General features: G+C 39.9%; 1 protein-coding gene across 1 annotated transcript; it reads right to left on the reverse strand.

The window, feature by feature from the left end:
• Positions 1-677: 677 nt before the first annotated feature.
• On the reverse strand, positions 678-20,360 carry RAB32 (RAB32, member RAS oncogene family). The gene is made up of 3 exons (XM_009325385.1): positions 20,126-20,360; positions 3,730-4,007; positions 678-1,204 (listed from the first exon to the last, which is right to left on the reverse strand). The coding sequence occupies exons 1-3, from the start codon at positions 20,358-20,360 to the stop codon at positions 1,055-1,057; spliced, it is 663 nt and encodes a 220-aa protein (XP_009323660.1). The 3' UTR covers positions 678-1,054.
• Positions 20,361-20,411: the final 51 nt, after the last annotated feature.

Consider the following 20,411-nt stretch of genomic DNA (forward strand, 5'->3'; position numbering starts at 1 on the left):
CCAGTTCACCAGCTCTGAGTAGTCAGAAGAGTGCAGCACTGTTCTAAAATTGAAAAAGTTAGAGCTTGGGGGTTTTTTTGATAGGCTAACAATAACCAGTTAAGCTATTTCCCTCGAGACCTCTCACCTCCCTCGTGGTATTCAGAACCATCTCAAGATGGAAGGAAAAAGAAGCAAGTTCATTATCACAGGACAGTAAGATATTTACAAACTCTTGGTAAAGTTTTCGGTGTTAGTGCATGAAAAAGTTACTGGATGTTTATTTCTGGATGTGCATATGGGTGAGGTTACTGTAACTATGTGCCAGCAGTACAACTATATTCATTAATGTGTTTCATATGTAAAGTATTAGCTGAAAATATTCTGCCTTCAATGGTTGGAGATGCATTTTTGTTAGCATCTCTATAACCATGCCTTTCCCCTGTTAAGTATAATCATTTACCCATCTTGTTCTTACTCAGTGGTAAGAGCCATCTACTTCACTCAGTCCTAGCGAACACACTAAGAAAGATACCACCCCATCTGTCATTGGCCCCTTCAAGATTTCTGGGATATCTCGATCCAGGAGAACTAGAAATGAGACAGATCCTTATGGTGGGGGATAATAAATAGGGACAAGTGTGTAGGTGAGGAGTCAGGCTAAAGTGGGACATTACTGGTGACAAAGGAAAAGTTTACAGTAAAGGTGCAAGCGTCTATTCAGCTAAAACCATGATAAGTGAGTCCTATTTGGAATGCAGCATATGTCCTAGAAGCAAACTAGACACTGAATGTTGTCTTTGTTCCTTTTTAGGAGTGTAAACACTACCTTATGTTCTCAAGTAAGACGACACTAATCAGACTTAGATGCAGCCACTCAAGCAAGTGGAATGATAACTCACAAGATATTCTTGTTTAGCATGAAACCAAGTATGTAAACACCCACAAGAATCACCCATTCAGATAATACCAGACACCCCATACAGATTGTCACAACGCAAGCACCATAGCAGCAGTTTGATTTAAGGAACAGTCTTGCTGCTCATCCCATCACATTTACTGATGAGTGGTAGCATTAGCAGCACTGTGATTTACTCTCTGCTTTCAATGGGTCTAGGTCCAGTTTTGGTTTCCCCACATCATTCTCTTCATTGGGAAAGGTTTTGTAGTTGGCAAGGATATTTTCCACCAAGAATCGAGCAGCTTCATCTATGTTGATGTTGTCCTAAAAACATTGAAAGCAAAAAAGTCAGTGATTTTTTTTTTAATAGTCACACATTCCTAGTAGAAGCTGGCCAAATGCAAAAAACTCTTCTACAATCTAAGCTGTCTGTGTCATGCTGATGAGATGTATTAGGTAATCGCTCATACACTTGCTTGTTGAAGAAAGTTACCAGAAAGGTTTGAGACAAAGTTATTCACCCATATTACAAATAGGATACTTGGACTCTAATCTAGTATGCAGTCAGGGGATAAATGTCACCTGCATTTGGAAGACTCACAAATGCTAAAGTACATTTCTGCATCAGGAAAGATACAGGCAGTTACACTGTTCATAGTAGTGTTCTACCTTTTGGGGCCTTTTTCTGCTTCTGCTGCAGTTTGGGTGCACTTACATAAAAGGACCTTTTCTATCAGCGTCAAAACCTCAGCTAAATCAGGGTACCTTATCTAGCCACTCTACATTTTCTTGTGCATGCTTTGAAAAGTACCCTAACATACACTCTAAAGGTGTGTATGCAGGATACCCTGATGAAATACAGCTCTAGGTATCTTGGTTACTGAGGGGCCAAGCTGGCCAATGCCAAGGGGCCTTTGGCCACAGCTTTGAGCTGGCTGGCCCACCTGTTAGCTCACCACAGGGCTGCCACATTTGGAATCACTGATCTTTGGTTCCAAAGGAAATACCACCCCAGTGCACTCTGTCTCCGTAACTGCAGATCTAAACTCTACATGAGCAAGGTTAGATCATGAGAAAATTTGACCCATTGCTACTGCACTTCACAAGCTTGTGGTGTCAGCCACAGAACGCTTCTGGCAGCTTGCAGGTAGGCACTTTTCCCTGCCCAGAGTGGAGGAGGATTCTCCTCATTTTAGTGTAAGGATGTTCATAAGGTATTTCTATGAATATTTATACTCTGCAGTTCTTTTGCCTTTAATATTCTCCCTAATCCACAGGAAGTGGGACCTATATTACTGATGACTAGACTGAAGATTCAAGTATCAGTTCCAGCAGAAAGGCAAAAGCAGATTATCAGGATATTTAAGTGGGCAGGACTTAAAATCATAAACTGATTTGGTATGCTTAGAAAACAAGAAAGCTTAGCAAAAATTCAGGGCAGCTATTTTTAGGTCTCTGAAGAGGTAGTTAACAGGTCAATTCGTAACTGAACTAGGACTAATATTGTCTGGACTTTTCTCTGCACCAAGAACCTTGTTTTACATTGTCGTGTCTTAAATGCCACCCAAAACGCAAGCTGTCACTACACTTCGACATTAGGTTTTGCTCCAATGTTACTTGCATTTATTTTTAACCAACATTGAAGTTTATGTATAGCAGTGTTATGGACAGGTGAAGCTTCAGGGAAGACATAACCCAAACCAGAATCTTGGTATTCTTTGAGTACAAAGAGCCTTAAAATGTCAGTTTTTAGTAACAGATAAGTGGGTTTGGGAATTATTTGTTCAAATTCGCTAATAATTTGTTTACATTTAACTAATTCCTGTCACTGTGTACCCTTCTTCCTTATTTTAAAGTGATCAGGAAAAGGCTTGTTACTTTATTTCTTATCATATTCATCCTACAGACTTTTATTTCCTTTAAGAGTTGTCTATGCATCACTTTGTGCCAGTTCATCAGCAACAGTTAAAGGAAGTTGGCAAGCCAAGGGAAAAAGAGGGACTTTGAGGTTTAGCTTACCATATAAAGGAGTTATTAATCAGACCAGTAATTTGGTCTGTCAGCCACACTATCTTAATCTAGAAGAATCTTCCATTTTAAGGATAAATTGGGTTTTAAGGAACTGTTGGATTCCACTTTCAACTAAGTTACCACAAGTTTATCTGTGTATTGACCAAGTCTGTAGACTAAAACTGTACACTATATGAAGTTCCTAAAACTGTACACTATATGAAGTTCCTAAAACTGTACACTATATGAAGTTCCTAAAACTGTACACTATATGAAGTTCCTCAAAGTTATCTGTTTTAATAGAGTAGCTATCTCTTAGCTTAAGTTAATACACAGAGCAATTTGTTTTTCTCTAGTTCAGTCTTGACACTACCTGATAAAATAGGGAAGTGCTTTAGTGACATTAGCATCTGGGTGGGTAGTAACAAGTCAAACAGCTTATTCATTTCTGGAGTCTTACTACTTCCTACATGCAACAGCGAAGACAGAAGCTGCAATTTAAAAACCTGCACCTAAAGATTACTTTTATCTTTTGGATAGTTTGACTGGTATTTAGTAGTAATAAGATCTGAAGAATTACACTGATCCTGACATGTGCACGGAAAAAAAAAGCTTAAACTCGGTTAATCCAGTTTTCCAGTTAGTTTTAAGGTTCTCTGAATTTAAGATGCAGTTCTAATCCAAATCAAATATGCTGCAAGTCTTCCAACTTTTGCTGAACATTGGAGACTTGACTGTCACTTCCTATACTTGATGATTTTCTTTCCCACATGACTATATTCATCTGTTCTTATGCCAATACTTAGAAAAGTTAAAATATGTTTCCTCTTTATGCTCACCTTGGCAGAGGTTTCAAACCATCCAACAAAGCCACCTTCTCTGCAGAACTGGTCCATTTGAGAAGGATTCTGGCTGCCATCTTTCTTCTGGTCACACTTGTTGGCAAGAAGAACAGCAGGGATGGGGCTGCCATTAGGAAGTAGTACTTTACTGTCCAAATCATGCTTCCATTTTGAAACAGCCTCAAAAGTGGAGCCTCTTGTGACATCGAAGACCACAAAAGCACCAACTGCCTCTTTGTAGTATACTCTGGTCATATTTCCAAAGCGTTCCTGACCTGAAAGAGAAGACAGTGAGAGAGTATATTTATATTTAAGCATGAACTGTAGTCAGTGTAAGTGGGCTTCTGTACCAGGTTAGTACAGAGGAATTTGGCATTTAGTCCTAGTCATATAGTTCATACAACATTGCTTCTTCTATCCATTGTAACAGCCATTATATGTATCATGCAAGTCAGATCCTAAAAAGAGTTTGCAATCCCAACTGCCATGTTGATTTTTTTTTTTTTAAACTTATTTGTTGAGTTGCATTCTTCGAGAAGTAATGCCTAACAACACTACCAGCACAGCTATACATAAATTCTTTCCTCAAAAAAGCTTCTGAAAGATTTAGATATAAACCTAATCACTTCAGCTAGAGAGTTAAGCATACCCAGAGACTTTTTCTGAAGGGTGAGCAACAAGGGTTTCTACAAGCTCCAAGGCTAACAGCCTTAAAAGCATCTTCTGAAGAAGTCACCTATATTAGATTTTTTTTCTTAGGGACAAGCTCAAAAGGAGCTAGTTCAACAGTTCTAGCTAAACTTATCTTTGACTTCATCTTTTAAGTCTGAGACCTTCTGTGGAATAATTTCCAACTGTAGGAGTTGTACAGCAATCCCAGGATTTGATACAAGATTACTAGAGTAGTTAAAGTACAATTATTTGCAAAAAAATCAAGAAGAAAACCAATGGTCAGCAAGTATAGTCAACTAAAGCCTTTTCTTATTAAGTACAACTATTGCAGTCCGTCTACACTTCAAGTATAATTAGAGTGCCAGTTCAGTTTTTCTTCTGTTTGGAAGGTCAGACCATCATGCTGTGTTTGTACTGGAGTAGACATAGCAGTGTCAAGTGCAAGCATGTTGCTTGGGAAGTTCAGGCAACTAAAATAGCTTTCTGATTTGTTCAGAAATCTTCACTGGGAGAAGTAATCCCTGTACTTTATAATTCAGTTTTACAGTGGATCATAATTTCAACTTTTAGCATTTAGTGCATATGCAGTTTTAGAATAGATAGAGAAAGTAAGAATTTTAATTGGAACATAGTTATCCTCTTTTTATAAACATTCAAATCTGCCTTTGATTAGCAAGGAAGAACTGGGTATTATCATCTTCTCAGAAAGAGCTAGAAATTCACTAGGTGAAGGAACTTGACAAGGGATCCTGTTCAGCAGCATGTTTTTCTAGCTCAGTGGCCTCATTTTAATGTCAGTACTTCAGTGTACTGATTAGCTCATTCCCAATAGGCATTTTCAGAAAAGGTTGACTAAGCAGCTGTTAGAATTGCCAAAAAGCAGCAGCTACAGTGAAGTTCCAGAGAACTATAAAGCTCTATGAGGAGGACTTTATTTCTGGCTGTTCAACTTTAAAATATGATGCTGCATAAAACAGCATCACTAGCCAGCATATTCTGAGGAGTGGAAATTACACAATTTCTTCACTACCAGCTCATTATCCCGTTTGAGAACAGGGAGCATGGAAGAGGAAAGCTCTTTCCTCCATATTCAAAGCTCAAGTTTTAAAGCAGCATTTATGCTGTGGACTCTAAGGCCAACAAGCCGGGCACCAACCTGCATCTCAGTGACTATGTCACTGGAAGAGGCACATTGCTGACAAGTTTAACAATGCACACAGAACTTGTATACAAGTAACTCATTGTCTCCCTAGGCCTTTCCAGGCTGGATTCTTATGCCTAGAAGGTGGTTTTGGTATAGCCTTACCACAAATTGTTGTACCATGTGCCCACTGTTTTCATTAATCAAATACCAGTAGGAAAGAGTTTGGCCAGAAGGCTTTACTACTTCTGCAGAGCAAATGTGCCACATCTAAAGAAGATTTACCTTTAGATTGTGGGAATTTTTTCTTTTAAATGGAGCTGCACAGGGTCCAATTTAGTTGTATTAAGCCAGTCACTGCATATGGCACCACATGAGCTATGAGGAGCTCCTTGTCAGCTTCCCCATTTGTTTAGCTGTCAGTCTCACCATTGATTCCTGTTATACGGGAACACCTCCAACTGTGCTAAAGCCCTGAGTCTTGTGTCCAATTCAGGCAGTATATCCCTTCACACCATAGGACAGGCCCACAAAACAAACAGTGTAATCTCAAGGTCTACAGTGCTCTGTACCAACCTCAGTCTTCTACAGAAAGATTTCTTCAGGTTTGGCCCCAAAATAGTCTAGAAATGGACACCACTTGCTGTTATTTACATGAGACTGCACATGAGTCTGAAGCATTGAGGGAACAGTCCCATTAGTCCTTCCTATTCAGTTGTTGGAGATCTGTGGGGATTTCAGTTTTTTTTTAATTAAGACTAAGTTTTTCCAAAAACTTGATGGACGTTTACATAAGAAAGTTAAGTTGTATTTATTAGTTGCAGAAAGGGTTGCTAGACTGTTACCAGCAAGGAATAGAGACAGCATAATCACTACATATGAAAACTAAGTTATTTGGAAATTGTGGAAAAGGTTATCGGCCAGTTATTTCTCAGATAGCTGTGCATGCTGTAGGTAAACATGGTTGTGATCAGTTACCACAGTAAAAGACATTACCATTGACTGAATCCCTTCCTGTCTACTGCTCTCCCATCCAAAAAAGCTCTAAAGATAAACAGTTAAGAAGGCCATACTAGCCTCCTATGGCCATAACTCTTGCTGAAGCCTGCACAACACAGTGGGTCTAATGTGTAGGAGAGAGATTGAACCAGTACAGGGTCATATATAGCTTCCAAAGAAAAGAAACAAAGTTACAAAGTATATATCATAGCCAAACTTTAAGAGTCCTAAACACCACCAAACATTTTTTCTTAAAGAAATAACAGGGGGCCTAGCCTGGGCCAGAAAGTCTAGTCATCACTCAGATAAGTTTGTCAATTCCATTTCCAAGAGAATTCCCCATCATCTTGCCATAGTCAGTCTTCCCCACGCATCTGGCCCAATGTCTTTACACACAATGAGCTGGAGAGCTGCACTGACTGGTAATCAACCAAGACTCCCTGCCAGTTGCTTCCTTGACATCGGTGACTTCTCATGCCCCAGTATCCCCCAGACTACATGAAGTTTTAACATCATGGCAGCCCCTTCCCCTGTTGGTAAGAGCCAGATATGCTATACCAGAAAGGCAATGACGGTCTTGTGGCAGAGCAGCAGACTAGCTGAATCCCCTCATGGGGTCCTGATCAGGAGAGAGGCCACTGCAAGTAGGGTTGTGCTAACTGGCAGATAGATTCAGGAGCTCTGGAATAATGCAGAAGCCAAGGTTAGCTTTGTACAGTAGCTTTTCTCATTGTGTGAGAAGACAGCAGTTCTGGTAGGAACGTAAACCTGCACTGAACTGTACTTTACTTTGCACTCTATAGCAGTCACTTAGAAAGCATGGGCTTCAGCTGTCCAGAACAATCATTTAAGTATTATTTCTAGCTGGCTTTATCAATAGAAGTCAAAATTTTTACTCTTATAGTATGAGTTTTAGATTTGGAATTACATGTTCTTCTGTAATTTAAATTTGGGTGAAAGTAGACAGTTGTTGTGCATATCAGCATAAAAGCCTCTATCTTTACTTATTAGATTTAAGCTTTACATTAGGAGGATTTGATACCCCTTACCCCTAGAATACACACACAAGCTCAACACCACTGTAGTACTACAGATGAATGCCTTTTAATAGGTCAAATACACTCCAGTATGAGTGCTGCCCTTTTCTAAAGTAGCCCAAATTCCAAAACAGGTTTTTTGGTGATGGTTTTTTTGGGTTTTTTTTTTTGTTTGTTTGTTTTTTACAGAGCTGCTTTCACCTCTAGAATTCACATCCACTAACAATAGATCTGACCTGCATACTAGCTTATGACTGCTCTTCCGTCCTGTCTGGAGGTCTAATGAGGATGGATATATTCTTTTTATTCCACAGAAAGAAGACAGAAGCAATAACACATGGCCTGCTTCAGAGGTAAGAGTTTTGTTGTGGTAAAAGGTACATGGCATGAGGCAGGAAGAGAATTCAGTATAAACTGAGTAGACTTTCTTTACAATCCTGTTATTACTGACATTGCACATGCTTTAGGCTGAGCTTCTTGCAGGGGATGCAGAGCATTCTAGACAGCCTTTTGAAAATTTAACAGGACTTTCAGGCAAAGCTTTTGCAAGTGCTTTTCTGCTTACAAGAACACTCATACAGAAAAAGCAAACTGTAGAACACACCACTCCTCCAAAGTTTGGAGTGTGAACATCATTCTCTATTTTGGTTATTAAATCTAAATTGACTCAATTTTTGCCATGCTCAGTTCAGCCAGGGATTTGTCATTCCCTTTCCTATGTGCAGCAGAATTTTTGCTGTAGTCATTTCACCATGTATGAGAATAGAGTTGAGCCATACCAAGAGTGGATCATACCCCCAGAGGGGAAGAAGGCTAAAATTGATCAGATGAAACTAGACTTAAAATCTCCAGTGTGTATAATCATGGAAGGAAGAAGACAGGAAAATTACTTGCTTACTACAGCAGTACAAAAAGGACATCAGAGGATTAATTATTCTGGTAGTTCTAGTGCCTTGACCTGATGGCACCACAAAGTTATCCTTCCTCTGTGCCTTAGGGGTTCAGGTATAAATGAGGAGCTAAGCTACAGGGCAATCATGGGGATCAGAGTTTGGGGGTATAGAAGTGGCTGCATGCAATGCAAAGTTCTGCATTCTCCAACCACAAAGTTTTCACATCTAAATGACACAGCACATATTGTCACCATATTTTCCAGTAATTGCAACAACATTAAGTGAAATACTTGCATAGTGTCATGCATCAGGAACTAATACAGTTCCCTACAGCAGCACCACAGGAATTAAGTTTAGTTTAAAACTGTATCGGAGCTTGGAAGCTATTATTGCTTTCCAGTTTACAATGTAACAGGAGTAAACCATAAGTTAACAACATGAAAAAGTTATAGCCAGGTCTGACATTAGAAGCTTTACCTTTGTCCTTTACTTCACTGCAAAAGATAAGTTATCATCATAAGAATCAGACACTGCCAACCTTGCCTTGAAGTACATTTTGAAGAGTTTCTACAGCAATCTTTCCCAGTGTAAGGAATAAACAAGAGAGTCCTGTTTATCACATCAGTGTGACTTATTGTGGCAGTTCTTGCTTTTATTTAGCAGGAGTTACTCTACACTCCTACCATTATTTGTGCTCTTAACTCCTCCTGTGTTATGAGAATTGAGGCTAGAAAAAGCAAGTTAAGTGTACAAATGACTGCTGGATATGCATGATACTGAGTTTGTCAGGGTTCTCCTAGACTACTTACCATACCTAGAAGTCTTAGTATGTAGTTTATAGGAACTAACAGAAACCTACTCGAGGAGAATAAAATCAAGCTTCCCCAGCTATACTTTTTTGCTGTGAAGGTAAATTCTGGTTTATCTCAGTCAATACCAATAGTATAGCACAAGTTCCCCTACCTTGTAAAAATCCACACTTATTCTATACTGAAGCCACACAACTCGGAAGCCAGAGTTTGTTAGTTGCATTTAAACCCTTAACATCTCATCAGGAGTACTGATGGACAACTGGACAAAGTCTAAATTCTCTTCCAGATGAGACTAGCAGTTCTGACATCCTCCAAAAATTGTGCCATTAATGAGGAAGAGAAAGATGACCAAGAGTTATAAAAGCCTGACAACAAGAAAAATGATAGAACAAACAGTTTCTCTTGTTGAAGTAATGTTAGTTTAAGTTATCTTTGACAGGCTAATCAGCTTAATGGGTGTCCAGAGCTCAAAATTTGATTTTAACACATTTGGTAGTTCCACATCAAATCTTAAACTAGAGATGTATAGTTTAGACTAAAGTCATCCAGAAGTGAATGCACAACAAGCAGAAGAGTTTTATTCCAAGGTTGTTTGCTGCTAACTAGAAGATCATTGCAACAAAGTTTTGCAGTTTTTCCCTGGACCCAATAATACAGAGTTGTCAAGTCAGATAAATAGCAAGAAGTTCTCAGTTTATTAATAAAGCCAAGCAGCTCTTGCTAACATTGTCCTTCAGAATGCTGAAACTTGGTGTTCAGTTAGTTTAAAAGGCAGTTTAAGTTCAACAGAAAGAAGGAATATACCACACAGGATAAGTCTAATCTAGAAAACCAAGCCAAAAAACTATCCAGCAATACTCCAGTAGTGAAGAAAATGATCAAGAGACCTAGTGATCAAATTAAGAGAGTTCAAAATGCATAGAAGTAGCATTCTGCTAGTGTTTCAGTTATTCTGCTTTTCTATCAACAGGTACTATACACTGCAGTGAACTCAGGCATCACAGGATGCTTATCAAGCTATAGTGAACAGTTGTAATAAGTCAGTTTTAGTCTGGGAATACTTGAACATTCTCCTTCCATCGTGAGGAGGGTTCTCAGATCAACTATTTACCATGACCACTAATAGTCAATATTAGTCATACCAAAATTCAAGAAGAGTCATTAGTGACAGCCAGACTAACTCTAATTTGACTGCCAACATCACGGCTCTTAGGTCCTTGCTATCAACTACTCTGACCTTATTAGCCACACAGTGTGCAAGCACAATGCCACTATTTAGACTTCAGTGCCTAACTCTACAAATTAGTTGTTTCAGACAATTTCCTGGACCATGAGACATTTGTGCTTTTATTCATCTAGACAGAAAAAAAAACAATTCAACAGTAAGTGAAATCCCCTTTCCAGTCTTCTTTCTGCCAAGGGAAGGCCTAACCTAATGAGCACTCTTCCCTGCTCCAGTTGTGCTGCTTTACAAAAGATTTTTCTCCAACTCTCTGGATTTCTAGGATCAGGCTTTCACATACTAATATCAGGGAATATCTGAGCTCCTTATTTACAATTCTATCTCTCAGCAAATTTCATGTCATTCAGTGTGGTAGATTTAAGCTAAAGCACCACCCAAAATGGCCGGGCATGCAGCCCAATCCTCTCACTGAGTTAGAATCACTGTCCCTTTCAAAACTCACCTAAGTCCTTTAGGAGCCACAGGCAAGAACAGACTACACTTTGGATGCCTGTTGGTCCTATAGCTGGATGTTTGGCTCAATACAGTAAATATCAGAATTGCCCTGAGGATGCATCTCCCAGTTCTCCAGACATCTAATGTATATCTTAGCCCTACCTGGGTCAGGTGTGAGCTGACTGAGGCTCCTTTTTAGCCAGATATATCAATATGCTACTGGCAAGCTACCACTGCTGACAGCATTCCCCCCTCTCCCCAAACTGGCACAGCTTGTCCCAGAACTGTCTTACCCAATTAGATTGAATCTGTTATTCAGCAAGAAGTAGGTTAACCAAACCACTATCAATATTACAGGACATGCTCAAGTATGTCTACCGGCTTTTTCACATGGGTAGTAGCCATAGATTGAGAGTAGACAGACTCTGAGACAGTCAGTACTAGATGTCTCTCCACTCCTCATTCTTACCCATTTAAGCTATTAGTGTGAAGTTGCCAAGTGTTTAAACCACAGAGGTGTTGAACTAGTAGCTCTAGCAGATATTAGAAACCTGTAAGAGTTAAAAAAGGCATGTCTAGCCTGACTTTTACTTTCCACCATTGTGGAAATAATATTTGGTATTTGTGGTTCTGGTGACAAACACCAAGAAGTTAAAAAGCAAGAACTACAGAAATATTGTATCTTCCTGTATTAGACAGTACTAGAAACAGTTTCACTGACTGCAGCTCTTACAGTTTCTAACAGATAAAAGCAGCCTCAGATGATTTTAAGTGAACTGCTGGTGTCCTTTCTTATTAAGGATAGTGTGGGAAAGTTAACTGACCACTGGATGGACCTCTTCCCAACATAACTGTCCCAAACCCTTCAGAAGAACAGTCTTTGGGGGAAAGGTAACCAGCCAGTTAATCCCTGTTTAACTGACTCCCACTTCACCTTAAGAGATGGCCTTTGGCACTCTGGTTATGTCTATGTTAGACAGTGGCAGTGTGCAGCTGAAGCAGTTCTGCTGAGTGAGACTGATGGAGACCTGACATCCACAGTATACTGTATACAGTATGTACAAGAGACTTACTCTGTAGTCATTGAAAAGTCACTGAAGAATATCAGTTCAGGTGCAGCAGTATTTTGATTGTTTTGATCATAACAGTGTTTTCACATGTTCTTAGAAGTCACTATTTCATTCTGAAATGGTAGGAAGTAGTTTGCTCTAAAGTTTCATTGCACAACAAAGCCAATTTCTAAACTAATAATTCGTTAGCTACCTGGATTTTCAACATCAGTGAGTAGTCTTTTCATTCACTGTCTGCTATCATTATACTTTATTCTAAAGCAGGACAGTCCTGTTCACCACCAGTGAAACCGCAAGAGCGCTGACATGCGAGTGCTCAGAAGTTAGACACCCGATTTCCACCAGGAACGCTGACCACATCCATCATCCTAATAGATGGGAAAAGTACACCATTCTCTTTCAAAGATAGAAAGCCTTCCTCAAACAATTGCACAGCTCTCACAGGGAATTTTACAGCAAGACTGAAACTCTTCATTGCTGCCTGTAGCCTTGGGCTAATTAATGATTTAAGATTGTCCAAACTGACTTTAACAGCTTACTATCCTGCAATGCCCTGCACTTACAGTTCAACTAGCTTTGCCTAGCTTCAAATGTATTATATCTAGAAGGTATGACAGTCATGTTTGTATAAGAAAGTTTCACCTGTTTTGCTTGCATCTTTGATAGACAGCAAATTAACAAGAGGGGAAGTCCCTGACTAAGCACTAGATTTCCATCAGAGTTCAACCAAGCTAAGTGATTTCTAATTAGCTGTCAAATGGAGCATGTATGGAAAAACTCTCCTTGCATTAGTATTCAGAAAAAGTTGACATAGTCCAATTAGTGCCAGCAACAGCATGAATTGGTATTTCCTACCTTGCTTTAACTAGACTTAAACAAGTCATCTGCCAGAGTTAAGCCATGTTCATGCCTGACACCCTTTAATCCATCTCCTTTGGCACACTGTCATGCAGCCAGAGCTGTACTGTTTACTTAACAGTGATGCTGCATGACACTACAGCAGTTCACAGCACACAGGAGAACAATTCTAAAGTCTCAGGAACAACTTTATCACAAGACTGAAAAAATGTTAATCTCTAAAATGGTCAACGTGTCATGGCACATTGTGTGTGATTGGAATTTTGTATCAAATAGCTGCCACTTCGCTCTACCCAGCACTCTAGCCTGGGAGCATTTAAAGAACAAGTTCCCGTAAGCTGTTTGCAGTGACAATCAGAGGCTGCTTTTAATCTATTATTTGAAAAGCTGCTAAAATCCATACAATAAGGAATACTGGTTTTCATTTGCTGCTAATCTAGAAGCCACTGCTTTTGCTACACTTTCTCTAGGCAGAGTTAAGATATTTATTTCTAAATAAGTTCTGTAAACCCCTGAAATCCCATCATTTTTCAAAGCATTATCTTACCACCCCATCTACCTTTGTTCTGTGTCTCCATAGCCAGAGGAGAACTTCAAACATCTAACGTTCTACCACAGGTAGCTTGAGAAGCATGCTGTGCTTTGTAGTCACTGCTTACTGCTGGTCATGCTAGCTTTAACAGTTGCAAAAATTTCACAAGAGTTATTCCTATGCTTTCATATGAAAATATAAATAGAAATTCCCTTACTGCAAATCACTTCCTTCTGACATGGCATATTACACTTCAGAACTTTGAAGTGAGTATTTGGAGGGAACAGTTTAAAAAAGACTGCAAAGGCACGGCAATGGTTACCACTGGAGTTCAAGGAATGTATTTCCAACAGCTGTGAGACTGAATCCCAGTGGCCTTGCTGACTACTGAGAGGAAGAAACTTATTTTGTACAGCACATTGGAGCCTTTTTTGAAACCAGGCAGCTAAGATTCTTTCCTGCATTTCAGAAGATGAGTATCAGTTTAGAACAACCCCTTTACAGCACTGGCTAACTCAAATTGTGCTTGTGTACATGCACTTCAGTGACACCCTGTCCTGGTGTGCATATAAAGAAAAGAAAACCAAACTGGTAAGAGGCAAAGTGGAGATGTAAGTAAGGTGAAGACACCAAGACTCTGAAGCTGGAATACTGATGCAAGGAGAGTTGACAAATGTTGATTTATGTTCATGTAAACTCCATACATTAAGTGAAAAGATATATATTTAATATTGTCTACACCAGTTTGTCCCTGAAGGGTAATGCACTTGACTTGTCCAACCAGCTTAATTTCTGATTACTTGAGTCAGTATTACATGAAGGGCAAGAATTTAGCCAATACTTGCCACAAAAAAGCTTGTGATCAATGTAAGTTAATGATTTCTGCAAAGACTTCTAGCTTGTTTCATAATTTGACCCAAAAGTTAGTTATGTTGTGTGATATATACGATTTTTCCTCCTGTCTGCTGTATTGCACATAAGAACTTAGGTATTGTTTCCCTTGAAGGTAGCTTCCCCCCTGCCTATTTGACAGATACCCATCCATCCTTTATTCTCTGTATCAGAGTGCTAGGGAAGTATTTTTATTGTGATCTTGTAGAAAGCGTAAATCTTCTGAGCAACTGCTATATATTATATGAACCTTATCTACTTGAAAATAAGGCTGAAGGTCCATCTATTCCATAGTGAGTAGAAGCTCAAGCACTAAGTGCATTTCCATTGTTGACAGAAATTAGGAGTACCTGCAAGATCAATACAGCAAACTTTCTTTTAAGCATGTACAGGATCAGGTGGTCTAAGGTCAAATCTTTAACCCCATTTTTTTAGGACACCTAGAAAAGCCTATGGAAAAATTCTAAGCTTATTTCCAAGACACTCAAAGAACATCTGTCTCAATTCTACCATTTAACTGAAAATTAACTGAACAGTCCTGTCTTGCATAATCAAAATTACCATACTAAACTGCCTTACAACACCAACTTCAAGACAGTAACATTTCCTATATGCTTATGGAATTCCATCAGCGCACAGGCTTTAAGAAGTTTAGTTCAAGATAACATATACAGTACTTTGAGTTGGTATATAATATAGTACTGAGCAAAGGAACCTTCACCAATATGAATGATTCAGTACCCCACTGGTAAGAGAAGGAAACTGCTTCATCAGGAAGACCAATAACCATACCTTGCTTGATAGCATTTCATTAAAAATTACTTAAATAGAAGAATTAAAAAAAAAAAAGAAAGCATGCTGACATCCAGAGTCTGTATTCAGAGATGTCTGAAGGCTGGAGATGCACCAAAAAAAAAGTTTAACATGTTCAGCACTTACTTGGATACTTAGTTGTAGAGCTCCAAGATACAGCAAGTTGCTCTCAACTGAAAGCTCATAACTAATTCAGCTGTTCTAGAAGAGTCACAAGAAAGGACACCCACACAAGATTTCCCACAGAAGGGTGGTTTGTAGAAGGAAACCTATAATACACCTTCAGTTCTGTTTCTTACCTCTGCTGCTTCTAAGGCAGTGGTTCAAAAGCTTTCAACATGAGCAGGCCTTCTACTTTCCTCTCCTCAAACTTTATCTGCTAGCCTTCCATGTTTCAAGCCAGCATCATCCTTAAGTAATTTTTCTCATATGAGATTTATACTTAAATGGGTGCAAGCAGGAAGCATTCCTAAATCACTCACAGGTCTTTCAAATCTTTTTCATCAGTCTGGACTTAATCACATAAAAGATTCTCCAACTCTGACTGGGAGTTTTCTGACCTGCCTCAGCTGTTACCAGAATGATAGCACTCCTATCTCCACAGGAAGGCAGCTGCTGGAACCTCCGTCACCATATAAACTAGGAAATAACCTTAGATCACTTACTAGTTTCTGAAAAAGCTCTGAGCTCCAAGTTCCACATCCATTTCTGATGCAGTTATTTATGCACACATTTTTCACTCTTCCTTCCTCATCGTACTCATTAGGTATCTTTATAACAGTGAGGAAAAAAAAACACAGTTGGGGGCAGGTTATGCCTAGATTCTCTTGCCTCCACTATGCTCACTTGTGTAGAGCATGTTTAGAATACCGAAGTACAATCATTCCTCTTCTGTTTGGCCAATTTCATAGCCATGCTTTTCCAGTTACATCAGTACCTCAGTTTCAATAAACACTTTTACAAAGAAATTCTAATGAAGTCCTGAAAGAAGGGTGCTATTACACCAAAGTTAATGCAGAATTAATCAAAGCTTTAAAAACAAATTTGTCTACCAGTTGTCATTAGTGACATTCTTCAGGAAAAGCCAAGCTCAAGTGGTCATCTGTGACTTTTACCACCCCTGCCCTCCAGAGGTTTGCATGTTCATACAGGCTAGTATGACTGACAGTGATAGCCAACATGATCATAAAGCAGCAGCTTACGCTACTCACTTGCTGGTCTTTTTAGACCAGATCAAAAAGTTTCTATGATACAGAAAGTCCTTCGAGTGTTCTTTCAATGGCAGTTGTCCAGTTTCATCAATATGCTATATTCACCTCCTATACTATGTTGTGGTCAGTGCAATATACTCACTAAAACAGCATGCTTGTTAAGTAGGAATCTCTAGTGTATTGAAATAGACTTTAAAGCACTTCCCTATCATCAAGACTCCTTTGTTTTGTATTTCTTTACCACAAGGACTCGTTCCTATCTCCTATTTATTTCACCAATTATATATGTCCCTTGATCAACGGGGTTAACCTGGTTCTAACACTTTCAGAATTTATCCAGGAAGAGAGTTTTGTCATAACTCCGTATGTCAAGATAAAAAAAACCAAGAGTAATGCCTAAGGGCAGCTAAGGTTTAGAAGTTTTGCTCCTGTGTGAACACGCATGTAATCTGTTCAGCTTCTTCCAGAATACTTCATGCTGCAACCGAAATAATTTGACAGTGACTGATCAGTCTTACTCCCAAGCTTTTTCATCTCCGTTATTCAAGAAACTACAACTTGTGTCTAAAAACTAAAGTGACTGAGTATTTCTGGAATATACAAGTCTAGGCACAACAGTACCCTTCTTCCCCCTTCACTATTTCACACCCCCTCCCCTTTGATCCTGCCCCAGGAACTTGCATTACTTTGTCCCTTCCAACAGGAAGGCTATTTTCACCAGGAAAATAGCATAGGCCATGTAACACTGTCATGCTCTGTCCGATAGATTTATCTAATCTCTAAAAAACTCAGCTAGCACAAGAAATTGAAGTCACTCAGGAACCTGCTGCATTGCAATATACAGCACAACACTCATCAGTTTTGCTACAGTCACACCAGAAACCAGCACAGTATCTGCATTATAATCTTAGCTGATGACTGAACTACATGGCTAGTTCTTATCATTGATTTAGGTACCAAACCTTAGATTGCACCACCCAGCTGTTTGAAGAAAGCTTTTTATGATGAACTGTTAAGTACACGTTTTGATCTAGTGAAAAATAACATGCCTTACTACGCTTAAGGGTTAGACTTTAATTCAGAAGCTTTCTTAAATGCATCAAAATCAATTCAGAATGCCAGCACCATACTGCTTGCAGGGAAGTCACATGTAACATTACTTACCGTAAGATTTAGATCTCTTGAAGAGATCTAAGGCTGTTTTGTCTGCACACACCAGCAGACAAAATTATCTACATGAGCTGTTGAAAGCCAGAAGACAGTTGGGCTGATGAGTTAAAAGGGAATGACTATCACATGCTCAGATACTTTGTTACACGCTTTAATAAAGTGCTTTAGGGAATATGCACTATGACTATAGGGGAGCCATCTTCAACCTGGTTCTCTAGCTAATTTCTATATAAACCTTTTAACATCCTCAGGCATTTAGAAATATTCATGAGTATAGATGTAGAAAGCTGTAGAACACATTCCCGGGTCAAGGACTTCAGCAGTTTTAAGACCATGAAACAACCCTTATGGCTACAAAAATCCCTTTTATTTTTAATGATTAACACTTAACTGAGATGTCAAGTTCTATAGGAGTCTGAACTGTTACTCTCACACTGGCTAAGCACAGCCCAATCAAATATCACTAAAACTAAGATTATTTCTCTTCTTGGTCTTGTTTCAATGGGGGAAGGACCCCCAGCCCCTTGGAAACAAAATAGCCTGAACTACCAGATTAGACATGAGTTTGGAGTGCAAATTGCAAAACAGTTGTATTTTCCTTTTTCATTTTTGCTAGGGAAAGAGAAGTCAGGAGTTTCATACAAAACTATGTACCACGTTGTAATATAGGAAAATTTTTGCCCATTTAGTTTAGGGGGGCATCATTTGCAATGGGTCTGGAAGCGTTATGAATAGTATACAGACATTTCAGTGACAAGAAAAATTTTATTCTTCCATCTATCAGCAATATTAGCACAAGGCTCCAGGGATTTATCAGCAGCTCTTCACTCAGTCTTCACCTGGCAGTGTCCAAGATACACTAAGGGCAATAATCAAGAGTGAAAAATACTGTCTTCTAGATCTTGAAATTAATGCATGGGTGTATTGACAGGACTCCCCATAATGCAAATAGGTTCTACCCAAACTTTGTTACAAGTTACAGCTAAGTTTCTGCCTAGCCTGTTGAAACAGATTGCTTTGGCAAAGCACACAGCCTACCCCAGCCTCAGAAACCAAGGGCTGAGGAGAAGTTAAACACAAGCATGGCAGCCTGCCAAACCCCAGGATCCTGATAGTCTCTGTCTTTAATCTTTGGAACCCCAGACTTGCTAAAATACATCCAGAGTGTTGTAGCAGCTTGCACCGATACTACCAATTGATTTAAAGAAAGTTAAAACTGATCCGTAAAAGGAACACATCAGAAGAGAAAGCTTACCAACATTTTACTTGCTCTCCAAAACAGCAATTAGAAAATATTTTAGTTTGCCCCCCAGGCCAGCAGCAGAAAGATCTATAGCATGTTTCAGCATATGGCAGTAAGAAGCAGGCTTTTTAGTTTGAGGAATCATATTTGAAGTGTTTTAAGATAACCTTTAGAGCAGAAAGGCCAGAAGCTGATGTACAGCTGGTCTGTCACAGGGTTACAGCAGCCACATGTTACACTTCCTCTTTTCTGAGCTTCCACTTGATAAAGCCTAGAGTTCATGGAAACAGTAACCGCCAGTTGTTATCCTAGTATCTTCCAGTAGTGTAAGTTTAAACACAAGCGTTTAAAATAAAGTCTACTTTTCCATATCCAAAGAGATACTCTGAATGTGGTGGAGGGGGATGAAGAGAGCTGCAGGTTAATGCCAGGGCTGCACACAAAACTAGAAATGCAATACCAACTTGAAATGATTAAGGAGTTGAGGGGACAGACTTCTTACAAAACCACAGCAAAACAGTTTGCTCTGTAGCATTTAACACCACAGTATAAGCAAAGTTAACCATGATAGGTATACAGCTGGAGACTAAGACAGAGGTGTTAAAGAACAGTTTTGAACTATATATAGGAAAGGAATGATGTATAGTTTGGACAGGTGAACAGCGCTTTTCTGCTTCCATGCGCTCAACGTACCTTTTTGATACACAAACCCATGATTTGAATGTAGAAGTAAGCATAACACAAGTCCCATTCCCTCACTCCACTTTGCAGGGACACAAGTTATTTTTAAATTAAGTAGGTGACTCCAAACATGCAAAGTTTGAGCATACTTCCTTTGAGGACAATTTTAGCTATTTGAAATACCTTTAACCTGTAAAGTGCGCTTACTAAACATAACCTACTTAGAAAGGGATATCTATTTCCTCTAGAAGTGTTACGCAGCCCTAACCATGAACGAATTTAAGCAGTAGGAATAACCTAGGCCACAAGTGCCTGGGCAAGCGGGTCAGGAGAAGCAGTACAAGCAGGAACCCTCTGGGAGCCCTGGAGCCAGCAAGCAGAGCAAAGCAGCTTTCTGAGGGCTGCTGTAAAACCCTGGGCCAAGCCAAGAGCCCCACAACATCAGCTAACAGGAGCACACACAGCCTGTAAAAAGTCAAAAACTTCACTCCCACATGGAGACCTCCCTCTACTTATGACTCAAACGCAGACAAGAGGAGTTGCAGGTAATAGGGGGAAAGAGAAAAACAAGACAGACTCCACCGTCAAAATACACTTTCCTCCGCAGAGGCCGGGCTCCGGGACCCCAGACAGGCGGGGTCACAGGCCTCTGTCCCCTCGGGGCGCCCCCTGCAGAGCCCCCCCCCCCCGGCCCTTCCCTGCTATATCCCAGAGCTGCAGCCGCACCAGAGTCTTGCTGTCCCAGTTGATGACTTTGAGCGCGAAATCCACCCCGATGGTGGCCCGGTAGTGCTGGGAGAAGAGCTGGTGCACGTACCGCTTGATAATGCTGGTTTTACCCACGCCTAGCTCCCCGATCACCAGCACCTTGAAGAGATGCTCCCGACACTCCGGCACGCCGGAGCCCGCTCCTTCCCCGCCGGCCATCCTCGTCTCTCCCGCGGAGCGGAGCGCAGCGCTGCGGGACGCCGCGGGGAG

The sequence above is a fragment of the Pygoscelis adeliae genome, unplaced genomic scaffold (genome assembly GCF_000699105.1).
Source record: "Pygoscelis adeliae isolate BGI_AS28 unplaced genomic scaffold, ASM69910v1 Scaffold300, whole genome shotgun sequence".
Classification (NCBI taxonomy): Eukaryota; Metazoa; Chordata; class Aves; order Sphenisciformes; family Spheniscidae; genus Pygoscelis; species Pygoscelis adeliae.